The sequence below is a fragment of the Patella vulgata genome, chromosome 2, assembly GCF_932274485.2.
Source record: "Patella vulgata chromosome 2, xgPatVulg1.2, whole genome shotgun sequence".
NCBI classification, from domain to species: domain Eukaryota; kingdom Metazoa; phylum Mollusca; class Gastropoda; family Patellidae; genus Patella; species Patella vulgata.
This window is the reverse complement of record NC_065880.2, coordinates 65,786,529-65,807,295: the sequence shown is the minus strand read 5'-3', so window position 1 is coordinate 65,807,295 and position 20,767 is coordinate 65,786,529. Positions and strand designations below refer to the sequence as shown.

General features: G+C 35.3%; 2 protein-coding genes across 3 annotated transcripts in view; one reads left to right on the top strand and one right to left on the bottom strand.

The window, feature by feature from the left end:
- Positions 1 to 20,767, bottom strand: part of LOC126811146 (bromodomain and WD repeat-containing protein 3) — a 274,126-nt gene that overhangs the window by 44,620 nt on the left and 208,739 nt on the right. Inside the window, exons 27-32 of one of the 2 annotated variants that reach the window (XM_050536628.2) lie at positions 19,456 to 19,491; positions 19,043 to 19,316; positions 17,928 to 18,053; positions 10,032 to 10,137; positions 9,747 to 9,893; positions 9,418 to 9,570 (exon numbers count right to left, since the gene is read on the bottom strand). In XM_050536628.2, coding sequence (XP_050392585.1) covers positions 9,418 to 9,570; positions 9,747 to 9,893; positions 10,032 to 10,137; positions 17,928 to 18,053; positions 19,043 to 19,316; positions 19,456 to 19,491 — 842 coding nt within the window. The remainder of the gene's footprint in view (positions 1 to 9,417; positions 9,571 to 9,746; positions 9,894 to 10,031; positions 10,138 to 17,927; positions 18,054 to 19,042; positions 19,317 to 19,455; positions 19,492 to 20,767) is intronic. The other variant, XM_050536629.2, reaches the window with a different exon arrangement.
- Positions 1 to 20,767, top strand: part of LOC126811212 (quinone oxidoreductase PIG3) — a 166,439-nt gene that overhangs the window by 80,075 nt on the left and 65,597 nt on the right. The gene's annotated exons all lie outside the window — the stretch shown is intronic.

The following is a 20,767-nucleotide window of genomic DNA, read 5'->3' as shown; positions in this document are numbered from 1 at the left end:
CACAAACTAACTTGCGGCTGCCAGGCAGGATACGCCCACATATGATCTCGATAGGGTCCACAAGCTAAAAACGCGATTTTTCGTACAATCCGGGGGCAATAATTCAGGAAGTTACGGTCCGATACGCGCGAATATCGAAAGGAACCGAGATCTTTGGGTTTTAAACTTACATTTCAAGTTTCAACAAAATCGGATTAAAATTGTGACCTCTATAGGGTCCACAACCTTGATATACCATATTTTTACACTATTTGAGAACTAAGGGCGGCCATTTTGTCTGTCAGTTTTGGGTCGATTTTCACGAAATTCAAACTCAGCCGTTCTTAGGGTGTAACGGTGATATAATAATACGTTTTTTTAAATCGGATAAAAATTATGACCTCTATAGGGTCCACAAGCTAAAAACGTGATTTTTCGTACAATCAGGGGCCATAATTCAGGAAGTTACGGTCCGATATGCGCGAATATCGAAAGGAACCGAGATCCTTGGGTTTTAAACTTACATTTCAAGTTTCAACAAAATCGGATTAAAATTGTGACCTCTATAGGGTCCACAACCTTGATATACCATATTTTTACATTATTTGAGAACGAAGGGCGGCCATTTTGTCTGTCAGTTTTGGGTCGATTTTCACGAAATTCGAACTCAGCCGTCCTTAGGGTGTAACGGTGATATAATAATATGTTTTTTTAAATCGGATAAAAATTATGACCTCTATAGGATCCACAAGCTAAAAACGTGATTTTTCGTACAATCAGGGGCCATAATTCAGAAAGTTACGGTCCGATATGCGCGAATATCGAAAGGAACCAAGATCTTTGGGTTATAAACTTACATTTCAAGTTTAACCAAATCAGATAAAAATTGTGACCTCTACAGCGTTCACAAGCTAAAAACCTGATTTTTACACTATTTGAGAACGAAGGGCAGCCATTTTGTCTTTCAGTTTTGGGTCTTTCAGCCGTCCTTAGGGTGTAATGGTGATATAATAATATGTTTTTTTAAATCGGATAAAAATTATGACCTCTATAGGGTCCACAAGCTAAAAACGTGATTTTTCGTACAATCAGGGGCCATAATTCAGAAAGTTACGGTCCGATATGCGCGAATATCGAAAGGAACCAAGATAAAAATTGTGACCTCTACAGTGTTCACAAGCTAAAAACCTGATTTTTACACTATTTGAGAACGAAGGGCAGCCATTTTGTCTTTCAGTTTTGGGTCTTTCAGCCGTCCTTAGGCGCCATAGTCCATGAAGTTACAGTCCAATACATGCAAATATCGAAAGGAACCGAGATCTTAGGGTGATAAACCTATATTTCAAGTTTCATTGAAATCGGATAAAAATTGTGACCTGTAGACTGTTCACAAACAATTGTGGACGGACGTCCGGACGGGGGCGACCACAATATACGTCCACATGAAAATGTGGGCGTATAAAAACAACTTCTTGGAATATCAATGGGACTAGTTAGAAGATTATACTCTGATCATAGTAGTTCGGTAAGGCACAGTTGCTACTCCCTGTAAGGTTTGCATAACAACCTTTCCCTACCTCAGTCAGCTGCTGTATGTTAAACAGTAAGCTTATACATCAGAAAATAAAATACTTTAATAGTTTGATGTTTGTATAAAGTTTTAAAAAGATTTCTTTGAACAGATAATGAAATATGCTCCAGTAATGAAATCAGGACAGAAGGAAGGTCATCAAAAAATAAAATAATAGGTTGATGAATGTAAAAGTGTTATAAAGGTATCTTGAACAGTTTCTGACATATGCTCTAGAATAATAATTATAAACCAAAAGCTACATGTAATTCAAATGTGTAGTAAAAATCATTGAACAGAGAATTTTTTTCCCATGGAAATGCAAAAATTATTAAATCTGACAAAGGCACAACTACTTAAAAAGGATGATGTATGTTCAAAGTTTCAAAAAGATATTTTGAACGATTTATGAGAAATGCTCCAGAAACAAAATTGTGCATAAAAGTCAAATTTGTTTCCATGGCAAAAAAACATATGCCCACAGCAGCTAAATCGTCTGAGCAGTCGACAAGGGTTGTCACATATTTATTCTTTGGTAGGTAATTAGGGGAATTAAATAGACAATTTCATACAGATGACATTATAATTTTCGTCGTTTGAAGGTTCACAAGGTTCTAAAAACTAAAACAAGGGCTGTAACTCTGGAAGTAATCTACAGAAATTGTTCAAATTCGATAAGCTTTTTCGTTTTACTAATTTAAACGACACGTATAAATTTCATACAGATCGGATAATAACTTTTGTCGTTAGAGCATTTCCAAGGTACAACAACATGAAACAAGGGCCATAACTCACTGCGTAATTAACGGATATTGCTGAAATTCAATAGGCTTCTTCGTTTCACTAATTTAAATGATGCATATCAATTTCAAACAGATCGGATGATAACTGTTGTCATTAGAGCATTCACAAGATTCAACAAAGTGAAACAAGGGCCATAACTCTAGATGTAATTAACGAAAATTTGCTGAAACTCAATAGGCTTCTTTGTTTTACTAATTTAAATGATGCATATAAATTTCATACAGATACGTGTCCTTTATAATGTTCTAGACATGCAGCTTTACATGACTGGTTGGAAATATAACCGCATATATACCGGAAAACACCATGTTATACTGAATACCGGAAAACACCGGAAAAACACTTAAACCTAACCTTAACCCAGGCTCCTGGTTACCTATTTAGGGGGCTAGTCTCCGGGTTACCTATTTAGGGTATTTTCCGGTATTTAGTGTGTTTTCCGGTATTTAGTGTTATCCCGGTGTTTTCCGGTCTTCAGTATAAAATGGTGTTTTCCTGTTGTTTTCTGGTGTTTTCCGGTATATAGTATTGCCGACCGCATATATATCGTGCAGAATATGTGAACACGCGTATTTTCACTATACAACGTGAACTAAAGCGTCCGTATTATTAACAAAAATATTCAACATTCATAACATCGCGGCAGTATATCATTTTGACATCGATTGTTTGACAAATAAATACCGTTAATTTTGCGTGTAAAATTACACCGAGGCCTATTGTGTCACACGATAGCGACTGCTACACCGCGTTATATATCGTGGCAATTTTCAACAAAAAACGGCACGATATTCGTGTTTCGTCAAACCTTCGCGACGTTTGTCCTGATACCTGTCGTCGTATGAATCCTGAAAAATAATATCTTACCGTATCGCAACAGGTCAGTACTAAAACTAACACTTATTACAGTATTTCAACATCGTGCGGCAAAATAGACATTCGACGGCAAAACTGAACGATGACCCACAACTAAACAAATCGTAATATCTGAGCATCGCACGTATAATTAGATGTTTGACAACAAAATTGAACACCTTGCGTAATTGGACACCTTGACTGATTTTAATCACGGCTCGGGAAATTGAACGGTCAAACTAATTATTGAACAGACGTGCTAATTAGACGGGACGCTTATAATTCAACAAGTGTCGAGAAACTAAACACTAGTTAATTAGAAGCTTGGTAATCAAAATTTAACAGTGAGATTTAAATTCGATAGAAGTACAAATTGAGCACTATTCGCCGAAATTCAACAATATTTATGAATAATTGGACACAGAGTAGAAATTAACGCTATTTACGCCAGATTAAACAGTACCAATGTTACAGTGAGAGCGTCCACAAGATTTTTCAAAGTGATCAAGGGCCATAACTCTGGCAGTAATTATCGGAAATCGCTGAAAATGAATAGGCTTCTTCATCTCACGACCTTAAACACTGTGTATGAATGTAAAGTCAATCGGATATTAAGCTGCTGAATTGTTGCCGTCATATATACTCTTCAAAAAAAGTAGGGGATATTCAGAAACAATACAAAACTGCGGAAATGCACTGCTGTTTTTATTAGAGGTAACCAGTGTATGTTAATAATGGGCCAATTGCCTACACATGAACATAAACAGTTCATATGGGTGGCTTATCTGACGGCCCCATTTCACTCGCAAAGAGAAACACCGTCAAAAGTGAACATTCAGCAATTCGTTGTGGTATGCTCCTAATCCACCATCCAATCATGATTTGGGGCAATCTGACCCACTCCTCTTGCAGTGCCACAGCCAATTCTTGCAGTGTTGTCGGTGGACGTTGACGTCGACAAATCCGTCTCCCATTAAATTAAATGTAACATATGCTAAACAGTAAATCTTATGCAAGAACCGATAGGAAAACAAAAATGGAACATGGATAGATAAACCAGCACGCGGCAGTTTTCATCAACCCTTCCTTGAAGTGTCAAATTTGACAATGAACCCCTCTCACATGTATGGCGCTATTGCGCGTCGCATATGAGGCTCAGTGGTATTGTTGGGGTGATAAGTTCTTCATCTGTGAACATACTCTCAAAGCATGTCAAATGTCCATGACTATTTATCATATCGAGTATTTGCATATCAATATCCCCTACTTTATTTTGAAGAGTATATGATATCGTCAACTGAATTGTTTTGGGAATACACGCATGACGTTGGGTGCCTCTACTAAAACTGATATAGCTGCCAGAATCTGCTAATCAGATTTTTAGCACTGACACTGTAAAAATTGAAGTCAACAACTGTGATCAAATTTTCACAGAATTCACTATCTTCATTATCAACACTTCCTAGGCAGTTAGCCGTGACATAACATTATGTTGTTTTTTTTTGACATGTATCATCACATACTTCCCCTAAATCTTCGGAAAATTAACGAAAAAAATGTCAACAAAGCAACAAGAATGACAGCAGACTGCGCTTCTTTCGCTTAGTGAAATGCCACCTATCTAACATGGGAGTTAACTCTATTAAAACACCTGGAAATAAATACAATCGGTAATCCCGGAATATTTCGGGTGCTGTATATGGAAGGCTTGTGCCGATCCCGAAATAATCCGGGTACCGCAGGACAAGGGTTAAGTTTTTGAGATAAAGATGTCCAAAAACGCTCCAAATCAGAAACTCTTTATTTCTTTTTATTATTATAGAACGACAACCCTTTTTCGCTGAAGATCAAATAAAACCTACTAAATACATTTCATGCTTATATGTAACACATAACTTTGCTAAAATTTACTTCAGAGAAAGCTAATTTAAAAAGGAATTGTATCATATATTTAAGTTTAATTTTTAATAAAGAATGGGGATATCACAAATAAGTTAATTCGATGTTTTTGTGGCATGTACTATATTAGATGAGATCGAAAGAGCATTTTAGATTAGGGGTTACAGAACAACAAGTAAGGTGGAATTAAAAAGTCGAACGGAACTGTTTTTCAGACTGAATTGCGACGGCAATCATAAAATTTTACTGAGTTCGTGCTGCCATACTTTCTAGGCAGAAATAGCTCTTTAGAATTAATGTCTTCGTTAGAAATTTTGGCATTTACCTGTGACAATAATTTAAGCTTCGTGCAAAATATTGTTTCAACTTGGAAGAAATGTTAGAAAATGGCTAACAATCAGCATTGTTGATTGTAAAACATTCTTGGTTCATCAAAAGAAACCGATTGACGAAGCCCCTTTAACAACAATATGACTTTTATTGTTAATTGTCAGTAGTAATAATTACAAATTTTGAAAAAAGATGTCGATGTATTTGTGATTTTACATGTACCTTCAGTCCATTCAATAACCTGTATTTATTACTCAAATGGTTTCTCAATTAGCAGAATGTGAAAATAAAGAAAATACAGTTTCACTTACAATATGACTAACTAAGAAGTTATTCATTGCGATTTGGCCTGACCCCCACTCCACCCGTTACATGTAATACCAATTTGTAATGAGTCATTGTGATAACTTTGTTACGGTAAAACTCCTGTTTTTAGGAATGTGGATATGTGGCATTGTTTAATTTTTTTGAATCGGTACAGACTTGAAAGTTCGCGCATGCAGAGCGTCTTCTGAACAAACTGATGTTTAGTCATTTGCAGTTGACATATTCTGTCAAAAATATTCCTTACACCGGTGGTAATTATTTCTTTGTATTGTGCACAAACGTCATTCCTTAAATAGCCCCATGCCCCTTTAACAACTTATAAAGCATGATTTTTCTGTTAGGCAATTTATTCTACACTTTTTGATGTGCTTTATAACTATTGAAGAGGCTCGAATTCATAAGATCTGGTTGTTAGATGTGTTTACTCTGTGTGTTGATGGATAAAACAATCAAAATTAATATTTGTGTCTGTGATAATTATTGGAAACGGAACGTTTTTTTTAATTAGGACATTAGTGTCTATGGCATGAAAACGGAAAGCAGTTTGTATTTGGAATTTACAAGTTGAACGAGTATCAGTTAACCCGTTAAGAAGCAAACTCGTACACGGTTAAGGTAATACTCTTGACTCGTATATAAATTGATTGGAATAAATCAGTTTTACTCCTTGGTTGTTTATATTGTTTTATTTACCTAATAATCAACTAGCTTGGCTCGCCAGAACGACAGAGATAAATTCACCGATGTTTTTGTATTAAAGAACAATAGTATTGTTTGTTGATTAGCGTTATGATTTTAGACAAAATGATAAATTCACCAATGTTTTTGTAATAAAATAGACCCGTATTGTTTGTTGATTGACTTTATCCCATGATTTAAAAAAATTGGCGATGGTTAATATTGGGTCAAAAATAATTTCTTAAAGTGCGCCGGAGCCCCTTTTAGATAAACAAAGTGGCTACGTGCAATTTTATTCTTTGATCTTTTATACACGGGACATTCCTGTTATTCAAACCAATCTGCACTTGAATGACTACATAACAAGTTGACAGTTCATCATTGATTCGGGGTTCATGTCGAATAGACTCTTCGGTCGAAATACAGTTATTCTTTTCTAAAATAAAACGAGTGCCTTGGATTTTTGTGTGGATTTGATAGCGGTTATAATTAACAAATATTCTCTTACATCGGAGACTTGTGTTGCGTTCAGTTCATTTTTACGGTAAGTACAAGCTTACGTCTGACTTGAAAGCGCTTGCAAGTTCTATTTATGTCTTATTTCTGTTTATAAGACTGATAACCAAAATACCTTTATAGTTTGCAATTTAAAAGTCTATCTTTGCCGTAATTCTTAACTATATACACTCTTAATACAGTAAATATGCAAAACAATTTGAACACAGCGTAATACATGTATGTCTTATGCATACGTGTCCTGTAAAATGTTCTAGACATGCAGCTTTACATGACTGGTTGGAAATATAACCGCATATATACCGGAAAACACCATGTTATACTGAATACCGGAAAAACACTTAAACCTAACTCTAACCCAGGCTCCTGGTTACCTATTTAGGGTGCTAGTCTCCGGGTTACCTATTTAGGGTATTTTCCGGTATTTAGTGTGTTTTCCGGTATTTAGTGTTATCCCGGTGTTTTCCGGTCTTCAGTATAAAATGGTGTTTTCCTGTTGTTTTCTGGTGTTTTCCGGTATATAGTATTGCCGACCGCATATATATCGTGCAGAATATGTGAACACGCGTATTTTCACTATACAACGTGAACTAAAGCATCCATATTATTAACAAAAATATTCAACATTCATAACATCGCGGCAGTATATCGTTTTGACATCGATTGTTTGACAAATAAATACCGTTAATTTTGCGTGTAAAATTACACCGAGGCCTATTGTGTCACACGATAGCGACTGCTACACCGCGTTATATATCGTGGCAATTTTCAACAAAAAACGGCACGATATTCGTGTTTCGTCAAACCTTCGCGACGTTTGTCCTGATACCTGTCGTCGTATGAATCCTGAAAAATAATATCTTACCGTATCGCAACAGGTCAGTACTAAAACTAACACTTATTACAGTATTTCAACATCGTGCGGCAAAATAGACATTCGACGGCAAAACTGAACGATGACCCACAACTAAACAAATCGTAATATCTGAGCATCGCACGTATAATTAGATGTTTGACAACAAAATTGAACACCTTGCGTAATTGGACACCTTGACTGATTTTAATCATGGCTCGGGAAATTGAACGGTCAAACTAATTATTGAACAGACGTGCTAATTAGACGGGACGCTTATAATTCAACAAGTGTCGAGAAACTAAACACTAGTTAATTAGAAGCTTGGTAATCAAAATTTAACAGTGAGATTTAAATTCGATAGAAGTACAAATTGAGCACTATTCGCCGAAATTCAACAATATTTATGAATAATTGGACACAAAGTAGAAATTAACGCTATTTACGCCAGATTAAACAGTACCAATGTTACAGTGAGAGCGTCCACAAGATTTTTCAAAGTGATCAAGGGCCATAACTCTGGCAGTAATTATCGGAAATCGCTGAAAATGAATAGGCTTCTTCATCTCACGACCTTAAACACTGTGTATGAATGTAAAGTCAATCGGATATTAACTTTGGCCTCTAGAGCGCCCGCAAGATTTTTTGAAGTGATCGAGGGCCATAACTCTGGCAGTAATTATCGAAAATTGCTGAAAATGAATAGACTTCTTCGTCTCATGACCTTAAACACTGTGTATAAATTTAAAGTCAATGGGATATTAACTTTAGCCTCTAGAGCGTCCAGAAGATTTTTCAAATTAATCAAGGGCCATAACTCTGGCAGTAATTATCGGGAATCGCTGAAAATCAATAGGATTCTTCATCTCATGACCTTAAACACTGTGTATAAATATAAAGTCAATCGGATATTAACTTTGACCTCTAGAGCATCCACAAGATTTTTTGAAGCCATCAAGGGCCATAACTCTGGCAGTAATTATCGGAAATCGCTGAAAATCAATAGGCTTCTTGGTCTCATGACCTTAAACACTGTGTATAAATTTAAAGTCAATCGGATATTTACTTTAGCCTCTAGAGCGTCCACAATTACTTGTGTACGCTGGACCGACGGACGGACGGACGGACGGACGGACGAGGACAATATACGACCACATTTCAATGTGGGCGTATAAAAATTGTGACCTCAAGAGGGACCACAAGCTAAAAATGCGAGTTTTCGTTCAATCACGGGCCATAATCCAGGAAGTTAGGATCCAATGTGCCCGAATATCGTCAAGAACCAAGGTCTTTGGGTTATAAACACACATTTCAAGTTTAATCAAAATCAGATTAAAATTGTGACCTCTTGAAAATGTGGGCGTATAAAAAAAAAAAGGGTGTTCTTCTGTGTTTGACACCATTAAACGGACTGAATTCAGATTTTGGAATTGCAGACTTCCCCCTAAAACTGGTAAGATCTCAGTACTATAAACAAATATATAAATCTATAAATAACAGATGATAAATGTAGTGAAATAGAGAGTTCTTAAGGGATTGTGGACAACAAATGGGAGTGATGACAACATACAATTATATTTTCATGTGGGTGTATTAAATTTCCTACCCGGGATCGTTTATTTGTGTTGTATTGTTTGGAATTTTGGAATATAATTCGAGCATCTTTGCATAGTTCTACAGGACTTTCATATTGGCCTGTGGAGAGCTTGTCGCGGATCAGACTAAAATCCATTGGTGTATCAATTACATCAAAATAATCCTGAAAATATAAGAGTAAAGTAATTTTCTTTAACAAATTGATACATATAAACCTTGCTAAACAGTTCATAATCTAAAGCTATAGTATTTTCTTGAAATCACAAAATACTTTCTTAATAATTGATGTAATCATATAGAATTGATAGCATAAACTGACTTAAAAATAGAAAAACATACGGGGAAATCTGTTATGGATATTGGAGCACGGAAAGGACCAGAATCTTCACATGCAAATACTGTATCCAGCAGGCGATGACACATGTCTAACCAGGCATCAGGATCAATAGATACATCAGTTGCATTGTTCTTTTTCGCAGAATTTTTCTAAAAAAGATATTTCATTTAAAATGATCAATAATTATTTTGATATGTTTTCCTAATCAACATCAAATGATTAATTGAATAAAGTAGTTTTTTATACTTGAAAATGTGTCATCAAAAAGAAGAACATGTTTTTCTAACCTGACGCTGTCTTCGTGATGATGTACCTTCATCTTCATCGCCATCACTGCTATCACCTTGTAATACCCGATTTAATATTGGCATTGGATCTTCACATGTTGGATCACTGTTATAATAAACATAGACAATTGATCTCCTACATAAAACATCATTTTTCTATCAGTAAATGATACTGTGTGCATGTGGGGTGGGGGTGGGGGTGGGGGGATAAAATGTAACTGACTGCTTAAAGCTGAATTTTAGTTTTCAAAACGTCATCATTTTTTATCATTTATATCCATATAGTTTTACGGTGGATCACTCAATGTTCATCTGAAATATCTATGTTGCTTGTCCATTATTATTATCATGACAAAGGCTCAGTTCTAAAAATGGTGTTCTTATTGGTAATGGTTACTGCATAGTTTTAGGGAACTTGCCTATATTGGGGACAATCAACAATGATCAAAATATACATTGTTTAACATGTTGATTATATCAATAATATCCAGACTACTGTGTATTATAGGTGTATTATCACCCAATAATACATTCTACAGTAGATATCGCTTTACATGAATTTGATTGGTCAGTTGAAAAGGAACTACTTTTTTTTTATTTTCAAAGAACAGTTCATTTCTTATTAAAAGTAACTTTTTTTTTATTAAAAATGAACTATTGTTATTCAATTGACCTTGATGGAAACACTGGGTCAATATAAAGGACTTTTCAATGGTTGAATTGCTGTCAAAAAATGATGTATCACTACGCCGTAATGTTCAGTAAAAGTGAAATCTACAGCAAAGAATTATATTTATCTATTTGTGCATGTAAGAAGGGATTGGGTGATAAATAAAATCTCCTACTCGTCTTTTTTGATATCAAAAAATATCAACACTCGTTGATAAAAGTAAAAAAAACTCGGCAGAGCCTCGTTTTTTGTTACTTTATCAACTTGTGTTGATATTTTTTGATATCAAAAAAGACTGGTAGGAGATTCTCTATTTCACAAATAACTCGCAGAGAATATATATAATGTAACCCTCATATTGTAAAATACAGTGTTTCAATAGTGATCATGATAAACCGAACCACGATCTTTGGGATACAAACATATATTTTAAATTTCATCAAAATCTGCTAAGAATTATGACCTGTAGAGTGTCCACAAACAAATGGAAAAGGACTTTTGGACAGACAGGGGCTACGACCTAATACGTCCACCAGCAGCTGCCAGGCAGGATACGCCCACATTTTGCAAGAGATGGATAGAGAACAAGCTAAAAACAAACAGGATTTTTTGTACAATCAGGGGCAATAATCCAGAGAATTATGGTCTGAAATGCGCAAATATCAAAAGGGACTGAGATATGTGTTTCATCAGAATCGGATAAAAATTGTGACCTCTAGAGGGTCCACAACCTTCATATTGCATACTTTTACACAATTTGCGTACAAAGAGCGGCCATTTTGTCGGGCAGTTTCATTTCGATTTTCCTGAAATTCGAATTCAACCTTCATTATGGTGGAATGGTGAAATATTTATACGGTTTTTAAAGGGACAATGTCACTCTTGCTGGTTTGATAGCTTCAAAAGATAAAAAAATAGCCTTATTGTAAGTACTAGATGTGTTTATGTTTTACCTGTTGTGTAAATTATCCATTATTTTACTTGTCCAGAGGGTTCGAAAATATTTTTAAATCCAAGTCACATTTGAAAATCTTTACGTTAGGCTTTTCAAATCATTTGAGAGTCAGTTCTATCAAGGGAGGTAATAAGTTCCAGATTTGACTGACTTCCTGTTCTAGGAATAGCTTTCCGTGATGTCATCACCGGGATATCCCACGCGTTGCGGTACCGATTCCCGAATAATAATGCATAAGAAAAGCCGAAATGGGGGTTAAAATGACTTGGATTACCACACAATTAATTCAAGTTGATTAATGACATTCTATACACAGTCCGTCCGCAGATAATCTGCTTGTATTGTTTACATATATATATATACTATAGCCTATAGCACGCTGGTGTCAATTACTCAATATCACCTACACAACTACAGACTTGAGTTCGACATTGATTGACAAGTGTTGATTTTTTCCGTCGATTGACAAGTAGGAAGTAATATTTATATTTTAAGTCACGCGTGTAATTATTAGTAGATCGCTATGCCTATTGATTCGACTAAGAAGTTCAAACAAGCAGGATATCAGAGAGATGGTCGTTAACAAATGTGAACCTCAACATGGGCAACCAGGCAAAGCTGTTTTTATATATAATAATACAGGTAATTTGCAAAAAAAAAAAACTCCAAAAAAACCCACATTATCAGTGAAAACCAAATTCAATCTATTCTTATAAGCTTATTATTATTATTTGCCATGGGGAAACATCATCTTTTTTAAAAACATTAATTGTTTATAATGTTTATAAAAGATGCAAAATATTGTTTCTAATTCTATTTTTTTGAGGGCTGATTTCCAGGCTTCTAGTCTTCGAAATTTTCTGGGGGAAGCCACCTGGTATTTGTGTTCGCAAAGTCTGACTCTGTCATCCATGTGCACCCATTATTCATGGTCTCTGAATGGGCCTTTGTAATTTTTAATTTTCCATTTTTTATTTATTGTTGACTTTCTTTTAATCAAGTTGTTTAAATAGATCATTTCAGCTAATGTTAATATAAGTAACCTGCGTTTAAATTATGACAGGATGAGGCTGATAACCGCAAGGTTTGTCAGTTTGTTTGATGATCATCATTTCAATGTTTTCACTTCAGTTTTCAAATATCTCGCCAATAACTGAAAACAGGACTTTTACTTGTTTTTCTAAGGACTGTACAATAATTAAGTCCCAAAACAATAACTCTTTTACAATTTCAATCTTTTCGGTACCACAGAAAATATTTTTAAGAGGGCATCAAACTGGGCTTTTGCACCAATGAAAGGAGCCAAGAATTATGGCTTCATGTTATGCTTGCTATATAATATGGTGAAGGCCCCTGGGCCCAGATGCCAGTCACATCTACAAACCTTAGCCTCAGCAGATCACGCTCGCAATATTACGGTTTCCCACACAAACCCCATGAAATTTTACCTTGGACGCTACCCTGCAAAAGGCAATGTGTCTTTATTTAAGGAAACAAAATCGAATAGGCCTACTAATTATTGATCTCACATCTCCTACCCATACTGGTCTAAGCCTACTATGTGGCTTCTCTGGCAAATTCTAAGGAAACACTTGTCTGCGATATTACCCTAGGTGGAAACGGGCATTAAACCTAAAGCCCCCCTTACTCCCCATTTAGGATTGAACATAAAGGAAAATCATGAAGGAAAAGACCACTGAGTGGGGCTGACATCTGAAAGATTGCTGGGACCATTGCTACAACCAAGTCCGAACCAACTTCAGAAATAGACAAAAAAGAGAACCAGATTTTAATGTAAGAATTTTTTTATTTTCCATAATAGTCTTCTTGGATTAAAACCAGTATACTGTCCATATCTTCAGGACACAATAGGAGGGTATTAGACTATTAGGACTTTATTCCCTGTAGTACCAAGGGGCCGCATCACAAACTGCCTGTAAGCCATTGGTTCGGTACACATTGGCAACAATCTGATTAAAATACAAATCTATATTTCATTTTGGTTTTTTATACTTTCGATGGCCTACACTATACGAAAATCTGACAGGTTGTAGTGGAAGGTTGTGTCAGAGGTCATACAAGCGGCTTTTGACTCTATAATGTCAGACATTTGATTAACCAATCAGCATTGATGTTTCTAGTGGGTTACCCACAGTTCCGTGAAATTCATGCCAAAAACTTGTCGTAACACTTCACATCATCCAGAACGTGGGTTATATATAACAACTTTTCCAGATCCTAGTGTAGTAAAGACAAGTAAAATGAAATTTTGAACTATGAGAAATGAAACGAAAGAGGATCTGTGTTTTAATCAGATTGCATTGGCAAGATCGAGAACTCCTGGCTCTAAACTATACCCTTCAAACTCTTGAAAAAATTAAATTAAACATAAATTATGCAAGAGCTAAATCTGTCTACTGCATGTCTTTTTTTAGGCCTGAAATGTTATGTAAATTATTAAACATACATTATGTAAGAGCTAATTCTGCCAATTGCAGGTTTTTATTTAGGCCTGAAATGTTATCTAAATTATTAATTAGACATTAATTAACTTATCCAGACCATAATCAACTCTCAATGTCATCTCTAGCCAGTGATAGTTACTGGATTGGAATCTGATCTGTTGCTCTATACTCATTGATGATTAAATAAAAAAATGCATAATCTAGGCTATGTTCTTAATCGTACCGACTTTATTTATTATGAATATGATCGAGGTTAGGCCTAAAATTCAGTCGCTAAATTCTCGGTGCCGAGTGGGTCAATTTGACTGAAATTTTCAGAAATTTCTCTTTACATTATCTAACAATTATAGTGAGAACTACCAGCTCTTTATCTAATTTCCCATAATGTATCTTTAACTATTTTGAAAATCTATTTTCAGTTAACCCGGGTAATTTGAAAAGAAGTGAAATGAAGGGGTTTTAACTACTGCTGTTCAACTACCCACGCCTATGACATTAGTCTTCCTTGATGAAATCTTTCGAAGGATATTATGACAAAAAAGAACCACTTACTGGTTGTAAAGAAATACAATTCTCTGGTCTGTTAAAACATAACTTCTCGATATCTGTAGGCATAACTCCACATCTGTCACAGGAATTGGATTTGGTGATTGGCTTGACTGTTGATTCACAACTTCTTCCAAAATATCAAACAAAATTAAAGGCATTATTTCAGCAAAAGACAACAAATGTCTCCTTCAACCATCTACTTCTAGCTTATTTACCATTTTCTGAAATTTGAAAATTGTGTTAGCATTTTGTAAATAATTATCCCCCAGCTCATATACTGTCTGAATATTTTATATAATTATTATCAGAAATGATCATACATATTTTTGTATTTCTATGTAAATATATCAGCTTATTTTTTTATACAATTACTTATACCAAAACAGCTGCTCCTTTGAGCTTATATTTTTTGTTTTTTTATATCATTACAAGAAAGTGTGTAAAAAAATAATCCATCGTGAGTTTGCAATTTTTTTAAAGTAAATTTTCTATAATCATTAAAAATTTGTTCTTTGTAAATATTCTTCTATTTGCCTTTTTTTGGACTCAGTGGGTGTGGATGGAGGGGTGGTTACATGACATGTTACATGTAATTGCAACTTCCGTCTAGATCTTATTGTCCTTGACGTAGATGGTGTTGTTGATTTTGAAGGTTGTGTTGCATTAGTAGCTTCTGGCATAGATGGTGGGGGTTGTCAATACCGTAATGAATCTAATGATTCCACCTGGCATGTATGACACAAAAATGGTAGATCTGTTCTAGTTTTAACTAATCTCAAATAGACTGCTTTCGAAATACCTGTAAAATCAAAATGCAAGTAAATAAGTAAGGTTTTCCAGAATTTATATAAAATTCTAGACAAAATGTCTAATAAAAATTAATAATTACACAAGAAATTTTTCTGATCGGTCCCAACTGCAGAAATAAATCTTATGGATGATTTATTTAGCTTGAGTTGATATTACTGACAGAGGCCACTGAGAGTGAAACTTCAAATAATCAGTTCTATGATCAATCAATAATAATAATAAAAAAAATGCAGTTTAGTGAAGCCATGCCAAGATTAGGGCTAATCAAAGACAATCAGCTAATTTTAAAGATAATTAGATAGTTTGATCCAAAAATTAGGTAACCAGGCAAAGCCAGTGATAATCAGTTTACTCGAGGCGAAGTATTATTAGTAATAGTTTACTAATAGTAGTAACGCCAACGGTATAATCAACAATGACAACGGGTATCGAAATTCTAATCATTCACTGCGCAATTTGTCCCAGATTTTGAAGCCTTGAGAGAATAAGTAAAGAATATAAACTTACCGGAAAGAATGGAATCATCGTTTGGGATGAATCGTAGCAGTTTATGCTTTTTAGTAGTTAAACTGTCAGTCATATCTATCATATCGAGAAGCGAGCTGTCAATAGTAAGGTGACATCTTACACATGCGCGACAATGGGATTCTCCTTTTAGTAGACAAGATTTACCAGTCTCATTGATAGTGAAATTGTGAAAACGCTCAAGGCCTAGTTGAATTTTTCCAAATTTTTCCAATTAGGTGTGTTAAGACGAAATTTCTATCATCAATTAATTGGAATATTGTAAAATAGTACATTTTGTTGACCAGAATGAAGATTGGGACATTTTATGTAGTTACAGCAAGAGTGAAATTGTGACCTCTAGAGACTGCAAGCTAAAAATGTGATTTTTCGAACAATCAGGAGCCATAATCCAGGAAGTTACGTTCGGATATACGCAATTATCAAAAGAAACCAAGATCTTAATGTGTAATGGCAATGTTTTCAAATGTTTTTTTTAAATCGGATTAAAATTGTTAACTCTACAACAAGCTAAAACCATGATTTTTCATACAATCAGGGGCCATAATTCAGGAAGTTACTACCCGATATGCCTGAATATCGAAAGGAACCAAGACCTTTGGGTTATAAACATGCATTTCAAGTTTCATCAAAATCAGATCAAAATTGTGACCTCTAGAAGGTCCACAACTTTGATATACTAGATGTTTACACTAATTGTGTACGAGGGGCGGCCATTTTGTCCGGCAGTTTTTGTCCGATTTTCAAGAAATTCGAATTCAACCAAAATTACGGTGTAACAGTGATATATTTGAACGTTTTTTTACATCGGATAATAATTGTGACATCTAGAGGGACCTTAAGCTAAAAACGTGATTTTTCGTACAATCAGGGGCCATAATTCAGGAAGTTACAGTCCGATATGTGCGAATATCGAAAGGAACCAAGATCTTTGGGTTATAAACTTACATTTCAAGTTTCATCAAAATCAGAAGAAAATTGTGACCTCTAGAGGGTCCTCAACATTGATATACCATATTTTTATGCTATTTGAGTACAAAGGGCAGACATTTTGTCTGTCAGTTTTCGTCCGATTATTATGAAATTCGAACTCAACCATCCTTAGGGTGTAACGGTGATATATTCACACGTTTTTTTAAATCGGATAAAAATTATGACCGCTATAGGGTCCACAAGCTAAAAATGTGATTTTTCGTACAATCAAGGGCCATAATTCAGGAAGTTACCTTCCGATATGCGCGAATATCGAAAGGAACTGAGATCTTTGGCTTTTAAACTTACATTTTAAGTTTCAACAAAATCGGATAAAAATTGTGACATCTATAGGGTCCACAAGCTAAAAACGCGATTTTTCATACAATCAGGGGCCATAATCCATGAAGTTACGATCCGATACATGCCAATATCGAAAGGAACCAAGATCTTAGGGAGATAAACCTATATTTCTAGTTTCGTTGAAATTGGATAAAAATTGTGACCTGTAGAGTGTCCACAAACAATTGTGGACGGACGTCCGGACGGACAGGGGCGATAATATATACATCCACATGAAAATGTGGCCGTATAAAAACAGAAAGTGTGTAAATATTGTGTAAATAATTTGACGAAAAACGTCATTTTTGGACCTTTTTATTCCTGAAAAAAAAAAATGATAGTAGTCTGAAACCATATTAAAACTAACGGTAAATAGAGTTGTCTCCCTCCAATTAGATTTCCTCGACCAGGCGTAATATAATGTCCTACACATGCTTTGATCGTATGGTCGAAGAATAGGTTGGGGAAAATACCTCCAAGGCGTTATATTACGCCCTACACAGGGTGAGTGGCAGTTGTCCAGGACGTTATATAACGTCCTACGCAGTTAACGGGTTAAGGGACACTGGAACCCTGTATAAATAATACATGCATATATGAAGACTTACCTGATAAACCGCAATATGGTTTCTGTAAGATATCTGGCATTTTTAACAATCTGCGAGGATGGTTCATTAAATTTACAAGCATTAGTTTCTAGATATCTAACATCATACTGTATAGCATTTACACGTCTACAAAATATATATAATATACTGTAAAGTGGTAATGTGGCAGAAGAACAATTATAACTTTCTTTATTTAAACTTTATAGTTCAAAAATATCAAGAGATAGAGAGAGAGAAAGAGAGATGGGGTTTAAGGTCCACTCGACACAAACTAGGTCATTTATGGACTAAAATATGGCATAATTTTATTTCATTAATTTGCTTGTGTTAGCGGTCTTTAGCAGTGGGAGGTAACCGAAGGACTCAAAGAAAACTCACGAGGTTGGACAGGCGACCCTACTCCTTGTCACATACAAGTGGGAAATCGAAACCACGCCAGAGAAAAACAGGCTTTAATTCCACTTGAAACAAAATAGGTCATTTCGGGACAAACATATGTTTTAATTTCATTTCATTAATTTGCTTGTGTTAGGGGTCTTTAGCAGTGGGAGGGAACCAAAGGACCCAGAAAAAACTCACAAGGTTGGACAGACGACCCTACTTCTTGTCACATACAAGCAGGGAATCGAAACCACGCCAAGTGACTTTATGACAAGATATTATGATGCACACAACTTATTTGAAACTCACATTGAGGACCTTGTCCAATGTTGTTGTTTCTTTTATTCGGTGGGTCACTCCATTAATATTCAAGGACAAAATAAAGAGACATGTGACACCCATATAAAAGTACTATAGATCTTCATCATACAACCAATTAGACACCTCTTTTTCTTTCCTTTTTTTTTTGGAGGGGGGGGGGGTATAATTTACTAAGCATTTTAGACATATATAAACTGACAACCCACCTGTGCTCTACGATATTGAAAGCACAGGACACTTGCCCATTTGAAAAGGTTGAGGAAAAAACCTCTTTGACCCAATCTTGACCTTTGGCCAGTTTGTTTAAAATGGATTATGAACACTGATTTCAACCAATTTACATAAAATAAACATCTTATATCTGTGATTATAGTCTAACAAAACCAAGTTTATTAGCTGAAGGATTTATCTACCTATAAAATCTGTTTTCTAGTCGAGCTTTTATGGTACTGAGATCAATGGGATATTCAATAACAATAGCATAGACAGGAAATGCACTGAGATCTACAGGAGCACTAAAATATTCAGCTATAGCATGTTCCATCAACATCTCTAAACCATGGGCAATTCTATCACATTCTGCATCCCTTCCTGATGGTGGCCATTCCTCAGGTTTAGGTGTGTACAGTAATTCATTGAGTTGTTCAGGTAATACAGGCATACCTTCACCAAATACTCTAGGTGATCCTATAAATAAAAAATCAATAATAATATGAAAATCACCCTTTAATATATAAATAAAGTTGCACAGTGCTTTACATCAAACAAAGCAAAAGCAGCAACAAGTGTGACACTATATACTGAAGTAACACAGTCATGCATGTACCTTCATTATGTGTTGTTACTGTAACTCTTGTTGACCCTGTAAAAAATAGGTTATTAATAGCACTTGAACAATACAAGCAATCTAGAATTAACACTTTATATAAAATCAAAACCATTAAAAAGATAGGTTGCCAGGCAACGAAACATACGCCCACAGCATGGGTTCCACGTCGGCCGTATATGCCGGTCGAGACCTACGGCTATGGAAAATGACCGTTCCTAAATCTGATCTAACGGTCATTTTGCATGCCGGAAAGAGGGTCTTCTTTTTAAAAAAAAAACAATTTCAAACATGGCTACGATCGACCTTCACTGTGTAACTATACAAGAATGCACGTCGTCTAGAAGCCAATCTTGTCATTGGTGTTATAGAGTTGTATATATAGTCGCCAACAGATTATACTGAGTGTTGTGTTGATAATTAATGATGAGTATCTGGTAGTAGAACAATAAATGTTAATTGATAAGTGGGAATCTAATCAACGGCGTGAAGCGGCCCATTGTTAATCATTCACTTATTGTCCACGTGTCATAAGAATTTTCAACAACAAAGCCGTTTACCGCTATTACGGTCAGGCACAATGTAAACAAGGTTATTATGATCTTCGAAAAAGGGAAATTGATATGAAGTATTGATCTTTGAATTCAACCAAATGTCCTATAAAATAAAACCAGCGGCTGCCAGGCAGGATACGCCCACATTTTCGAGAGATGGATAGAGAACAAGCTAACAAGAAAGTGATTTTTCCTACAATCAAGGGCCATAATTCAGAAAATTACAATTCGATATGCGCAAATATCGAAAGGAACTGAGATCTTTGTGTTATAAACTTACATTTCAAGTTTCAACAAAATTGGATAAAAATTGTGACCTCTATAGTGTCCACAACCTTGATATACCATATTTTTACGCTATTTGAGAACGAACGGCAGCCATTTTGTCTGTCAATTTTGGGGCGATTTTCACAAAATTCAAACTCAACTGTCCTTAGGGTGTAACGGTGATATAAGTTTTTTTAAATCGGATAAAAATTATGACCTCTATAGGGTCCACAAGCTAAAAACTCGATTTTTGATACAATCAGGGGCCATAATTCAGGAAGTTACGGTCCGATATGCGTGAATATCGAAAGGATCCGAGATCTTTGGGTCATAAACTTACATTTCAAGTTTCAAAAAAATTGGATAAAAATTGTGACCTCTATTGGGTCCACAACCTTGATATATCATATTTTTTACGCTATTTGAGAACGAACGGCGGCCATTTTGCTGTCAATTTTGGGCAGATTTTCACGAAATTCAAACTCAGTCGT